Raw genomic sequence first — 6721 nt, forward strand, 5'->3', positions numbered from 1 at the left:
AATTGTGGAACGCAAAAAAAAAAAAAAAAAAAAAAAAAAAACATGTTGCGCCTTCTTCAATTTGAAATAATTTTAAAAGGAATATACGAAACGGTTAATTTATATAATTCACTTGTGGCAAAAACCGTTTTATGCATTTTTTTTTTTTAACAACAATGGGCTGCAGGTTGCGAGCTTAGTTCTCGTTTAATTTGTTTTTTACACGAGCGTTATGCCCCCCCCAAAAGGAGCAACATTCAATGATGCTGCATAAAACTTGTTCTCTTCATTATTAACTAATTTTTGTGTGCAGTGCAGCAAAAAAAAAAAAAAGAAAAAAAAAAAAAAAATATATATATATTTTATATATATTTTTGCCACTTTTGATGCTGCGCCCCTATGGCACAGAATAATAACATTATTTTTTAAACTTCATGGCAGGCACAGAATTGTACGTTAATTCAGCATCATTGTATATATATATATTTGCGCCGCTGTATAGGCCGGGTCTCACTTAAATGCAATGTCAAATACCCTCCATGCGGATAAAAAAAAATAAATAAAAAGCGCACAAAATTTGCAATTATGCAATATTTGGCGAAAAAAGTAGAACAGGAAAAGCGAGCCAGCATTTTTGCGAAAAAGTGACTGCTCTTTTTGATTCTTAATTTTTAAAATTTTAAATTTAAATCTTAGGCTTTGGCAGTTTCGGCGCGCGCGCGGTGGTTGAGACCCCAAACCGCGTCGTATTAATTGTAAACATGTAAATAAAGCCTACATTAAGCGTGTTTTTACATGCCTACATATGCGCTGGTAAATCTACACTTTTCTCTTCTCCACAGCTGGGTAGCGTAGAGTAGCTTAGCGGGCTGCCTCGTGAGACGTAACAAAATTAATATGCGCAGTTACATCACAGCATATGCTTATTATCTGTGCAAGCTTCACATTCCCCATATTCATAAATAACTTCTTATCGCCATCAATCCTCCACCCCACCCACACCTGTGCTAACCACATTTATGATAAAATCGCCTGACCCACCTAGCTAAAAAAAAAAAAAAAAAAAAAAGCTAGCCAAAATAATTTATGGTCCATCACACAGAAAACGATTTTTATATGAACAAGTCAGCATGTCTCATGGGGGATGCAGATAATAATGAAAATGACAAAAAATGCCTATGGGTCCCTGATGAGGAGGTAACAAATTGCTACAGCTGCAATGTCGTCTTTAACGTAAGGGTAAGAAAACATCATTGCAGAGCTTGCGGAAATGTATTTTGTTCCAACTGTTCAGAAAATAGGATAAAAATTAGCGAATACAGCTATGCAGAGAAAGTTCGAGTATGTGATAGGTGTTTTGTGGAAAGGTCTTCTTCCCAAACGTTGCTGCTGCAAGAAGATTTAGGAGCGAGGAAACAAATAAATCAAGATTTGAAGAAAGCGCTAAGTGAAAAAATGGCAATGGTAGAAAGATTTAAAACGTTCTTACTCGAATTTGACAGTGAAATTTTAAACAACAGTGACCATGCAGACGGCTCGAATGATGTCATGTCTTTGTTGAACAGGGGAGAAAAAGGATTGAAAGACCTGAATGACAGAATAAGGAACTATGACTCCATTATTGAAAATCAGAAAAGGGAATTAGAAGAGCTAAAAAGGGAAAAGGACCAAAAAACAGAACTGAACAAAATTTTGCACTTGAGAAATTATGAGATTCAACAAAAAAATATGAACATTAAAAATCTTGTTAAGGAAAAAAACGAACTCACTTTAGTGAAGGAAGAATCGGAGGGCATTATTCATTCGTATAAAAAACAGGTGGAGAAACTAATTATAAGGTGTAACCAACTTGAATTGGAAAAGAGGAAATACTATACCGATCAGTCCAGCAATTATTCCTTTACCAACAACAGCTCTCAGTCCTACAGGATGAATTCCTATAGGTTTCCTCAGAACGAGATGAGCGTATCGTACACTGTTGCGCAGGGACCCTCGGATGAGCCAGAGGATGAAAATTGCTGCAACTACTGCCAGAGGAGGGTTTGCTCGATTATGTGATCTCGGTGCGCGGGTTGGCAGTGATACATGTCGATGACGGGCCCATCCACATATATACCCTCGCTACGACGAAGGAGCGGAGCGCTGGTATTTTTTATCATCCGCCTTTTTTTTTTTTTTTTTTTTTGCTCTGTATACTTTGCTGTGTTGTTGTCCCGTGTGCAAAAGTGCAATTTTAGCTGTTTAAATTTTTTTTTTTTTTATATGTTTTTTTTTCCAGCTGGGGAGGGACCCTTAACCCATCTACGCGGTTGTGCTAGTAGAGCCCCCTCATGCACCTTTGTCCATTTTGATTCCTGTGTAAATATGTTTGAATACTTTTAATTAAATATATTCCATATGTTTGTTTGCGTTTTGATAAAACCCCTTTCCCTTCACCCACTCCATAATTAACCCAAATAACCCTTAATTTGTAAATATACGTCACATTTTCCCCCTAATTATATGTACATTTGTGTGGAACCCCCTACACCGGCGTTTTTTTTTTTTTTTTTTTTTTTTTTTTTTTTCCTTGTACAATTTCTGCTTACCTTTTTTATTTTCATTTTATTTATTTTTTTTTTTTTTTGTTAACATATCAGCCCATGTGGCCTTTCTTTCGTTCTTTTTTTTTTTTTTTAAATAAAATTAGATCCGCTTAATTTCCGTATGACACCATATGGCATAGTTTTTTTTTAGCATCATTCGTATTTGCCCATTTTAATCAACTCTCCTTTTGGTTCTTACTGTTGCCCCTGCTTGGTTGTACAATTTTTTAATTTTTACAAGGTAAAGACAACAGGGCGGAATTTTTTTTTTTCGCTCTGTATAAGGATGAGCGCAAAGAGGAAGTGTATATATGGGTAAGTATGCTGGTCCACTTCCAGCAGTTGTAATTTTTTTCCATTTGGTTGCAGCATTTTGGGTAGCGAAAAAAAAGGGGCAGCTGCTGTCGGTGCTGCACAACAGGCAACCCTGGCCAACTCGGCAAAATTGCAACACAGTAGAACGAGGGAACATAGCAACAGTGAGAGAAAAAAAAAATTCCATTTATCTCATCACATGGCACTTTAGCATATATAGTAACTGCTTTTTTTTTTTTTTTCAGCGATTGCTACTTTGTTATTGCCACTGAGGTGGATGTTCACACGCACGTGTCACCGTCCCCTGGTTGCAAGTGGTGGGTGTAAATCGCATTTGTCTCGTGCGACTACTCCCAAAAGGTTTGCTTCCCGTTGTGTAGCCCTGCTTGTGTGCTTTTTTTTTCTTCTTCCTCTTCGAGTTGCAAGCCACCAATTGGTGATTGCGACTTTTGTTTGCGGCGCACCGAGGCAGCCAATCCCACAATGAGTCTCCCCCCTGGGAAAGCCAAGCCGAAGGGCAAAGAGGCCGCACCGAGCGCCTACCCAAGGGTGAACAAAGAAAGCCCAAACATCCGGGCAGGTAAAAACGACAGCAGAAAAATCCTCACATGGAACAAATTAAATGGACCACCCAACAGCGCAAAGACAAATTATAAGAAGATGGGCGAAAATGATATGGCGCACGCAAATGGGGCAGCAGCACAAAGTACAGGCTACTGGAATGGGGAGAAAAATGTGTGTCTTCCAAGACGCACGGGAGCTGCCTCTGTATTGTATAAACATCACATCTACCTATTTGGGGGATATACAGCTGAAAGAAGACTCAACGATTTTTACAAATATAATATTACAGCAAATGAGTGGAGCAAAATAGAATCAGTAAATGGGCCATCCAAGAGGGAAAATAATCCTGCCTTTTTATTTAAAGATAAAATGTATATACTTGGAGGATACCAGGGGAATGAAATATGGTTGAATGATTTTTATAAGTACGACTTTGTGAGAGAGAAGTGGCAAGTGGTTAATGTGAAGAAGGAGAGTATGAAGTTTGCCCCTCCATCTTTATTTGGCTTTGCTTTATCTGTGGATGAAGTGAGAGGAATGCTCTACCTATTCGGAGGGTACGATGGCAAATCGGTACATAACAAAATGTATGCATTCGATTTGGAGGAAGAAAAATGGATTCACATAAAGCAAAGTGGTGATATACCAAGTCCAAGATCCTGTGCCATAGGACATATATGCGATGGCTACTTCTACCTTTTTGGTGGGTACAATGGAGAATATGGTTTAAACATTTTTTTTCAGTATCATTTGGAGACAGGTATTTGGACTGAGATGAAATATAACATGATTGAGGGGGAGCAGTCTGGTGCAAGGTCAGCACGGGAAGAAAATGAAATGGGTGAGGTGCAACCCTTGGGGGGGTCACGAGTAAGTAAAATTTCACAGGAAGGGAGTAAAAGTGAAACGACAGAATGTTATCACAATAGAGCGATCCCCGTTGCAAGATATTTTATGGGGTCCTTTATACATAATAAATGTATATACATATTGGGGGGGTATAATGGTCTCAGATGTGAAAGGCTGAATGACTTATACAAATTCGATTTACACAAAAGAATATGGTTTAAAATACACACATGTAATAATTTCACAAACAGAAGTAGCATGAATACTCATTTTTATAAAAATATAATTTATTGCATTGCTGGCTTTGATGGGAAAAATTCGCTGAGCGATGTGTACGCTTTGAAGTTGGAGGAAGTCCACATCGAGCCATCTTCCCTCATTGAATATTACAGACTGATGGTAAATAATTACCGTTACTCAGATGTCATTTTTGTGGTGCAGAATAAGTACATCTATGCCTGTTCTTCCATTTTGCTTTCTAGGTGTCCAGCATTTAAAACGCTCTTCAATTTGTTACCCTCCACTGGCACATCATCAAGCGACCTGTCCTCTGCGGAAGGGGAACGCTATTGTAGAGAGAAGAATTTTTCACCAGAGAGTGATGGAATGGAGCAACGGGACAAAATAAAAAAAGGAAAGCTCATCCCAATTGACGATATGGATTACGATGTGTTCTTAATAATTGTAAATTATTTATACACGGATGAGCTGTCCATGTTTTACTCCCTTGACACCTATGTGCTTATCGTTTTGGCTGCCTACAGGTATAGCATTTTCAGACTCATGCAAATGTGTGAGCGCGCTATTAGCCACCATATAAATGAGTCCAACGTCATGGACATTCTCATTTTGAGTTACAGAATTTATTGTAAGCAGTTATGCACATCATGCATCGATTTTATAATTAATAATAAATTGCTCGACGAGGCAAAGATTAACCGCCTCACATTGGAACCGTATTTACTCGGCGAGATTTACAAAAAGTGGATCTTCAACTGAGATGGGTGCGAATAAATTTTTTTTTTTTTTTATATAATTTTGCACGTACGGAGAACCCCTACACATGTACCATTAAACAAGAAGCACATGGCATGTGGATGTAATTTCCAATGTGTGTATTTTGTAGGGTGTGTGTACCCACGAGTCAAATTTTACACCGCTGCGGTGATGAGTCTTATTGGTTTTTTGTACATACCACGCGGGTGGCACATAAATGCGCGCATTGGCTAGCTAAAACTGTGCAATTAGCACCGAACAAAAGGGACTTAAAAAATATATATAACGAGCATACTGTCACACGATGTATGTTTAACACCGTCCCCACATTGTGCAATGTGAATCAGGTCAATTATGACGGCCCGCTAAAACACTTGGGCAGGGGAGGGCGGTAGGTATACTTATCAGCTATAACCAACTGGTCAAGTATTTCCCCCTCGGGTTCTTCCTCCGCCACAGTATCATCTAGCATGGCGTCGGAACACTTTTCACATATCTTAACATGAGGAAAGGAATATTTCCACTCGCCATTTATTATCCCATTTGTGGAGATGTTGCTTCGTATCTTTCTTTCGTTCATGTAGAGGTCTCCTATTATTTTTCCTCTGAAGGGCCTCATGCTGTAGCGGATACACTTGAGGTAAAAATAAAGGTTTTTTTTGGCCTGGCTATGCACAATGTAGTAAAAGTTGTTTATCCTTATCACTTTTCTGTTTGCATAGTCGCCCATGGGCGTCGACGCCTCGACAGGGTGTTCCCCACCGTCCACATCGTTCTTCTTATTCATCTCCTCGTCCCCTGTGTCCTCTTCATCCGTCTTCTTGTCTTTGCTACATTTGGCAGAATATTTATAACTATTTAAATAAATTGGGTTCCAAAAAAGACAGTTGACTCCATTAAAGGGCAGGGTGTGGCACGTCTCAAATAAGTTTTTCTTGTCTGGCGGCTTATTAACAAACTCGGAAAAGAATTTTACATTTAGTTCTTCTGGTTTTACCCACCTTTTTTGATGAGTGTGCCATGGGTACTTGTCAACACATGGCCAGAATGCCTGTCGAGTCCGCGAATCGCGCGCTCTGTATGGTGACTTGTACATGCGAAAATAGGGATACATAATATTTTTATGCTTGTATTGCCTCCTGTTGGGAGTGCCGATGGCACTCCTTATCCACACGTGCACCCGCTTACTCTCATCTTTGTGTATCTTGATTGACATGTCTGCGTTGCCTCTTCGCGAGTGTGCCAGTACGATCTTGCAAACGTGTGTGTGAACGCTTCCCCATGCGCGGCGCACACTGCGCGTTAGGATTGCAAAATGGGACTGTTAAAAAAAAAAATCAAATACAAACAAATCACAACTCACAACAGCGTCGCGCCAATGTGTTGTTATATGAGAAAAAGCTCGAATTTGCAAAGAAGGAAGCCCTTTTTAA

The 6721-nt window shown here is 39.2% G+C and overlaps 3 protein-coding genes across 3 annotated transcripts; 2 read left to right on the plus strand and 1 right to left on the minus strand.

The window, feature by feature from the left end:
* Nucleotides 1-1065: 1065 nt before the first annotated feature.
* On the plus strand, nt 1066-2037 carry AK88_01910 (uncharacterized protein; the record flags this gene model as incomplete). The annotated part of the gene is made up of 1 exon (XM_012479545.1): nt 1066-2037. One exon carries the CDS (start codon nt 1066-1068, stop codon nt 2035-2037), a length of 972 nt encoding a protein of 323 aa, XP_012334968.1.
* A 1325-nt stretch (nt 2038-3362) lies between these two features.
* Nucleotides 3363-5291, plus strand: AK88_01911 (uncharacterized protein; the record flags this gene model as incomplete). Its single annotated transcript, XM_012479546.1, has 1 exon — nt 3363-5291. The coding sequence occupies one exon, from the start codon at nt 3363-3365 to the stop codon at nt 5289-5291; it is 1929 nt and encodes a 642-aa protein (XP_012334969.1).
* Nucleotides 5292-5640: 349 nt separating this feature from the next.
* AK88_01912 (uncharacterized protein) lies at nt 5641-6504 on the minus strand (the record flags this gene model as incomplete). Its single annotated transcript, XM_012479547.1, has 1 exon — nt 5641-6504. One exon carries the CDS (start codon nt 6502-6504, stop codon nt 5641-5643), a length of 864 nt encoding a protein of 287 aa, XP_012334970.1.
* Between the last annotated feature and the right edge of the window lie 217 nt (nt 6505-6721).

Source organism: Plasmodium fragile (genome assembly GCF_000956335.1).
Source record: "Plasmodium fragile strain nilgiri unplaced genomic scaffold supercont1.17, whole genome shotgun sequence".
NCBI lineage: Eukaryota > Apicomplexa > Aconoidasida > Haemosporida > Plasmodiidae > Plasmodium > Plasmodium fragile.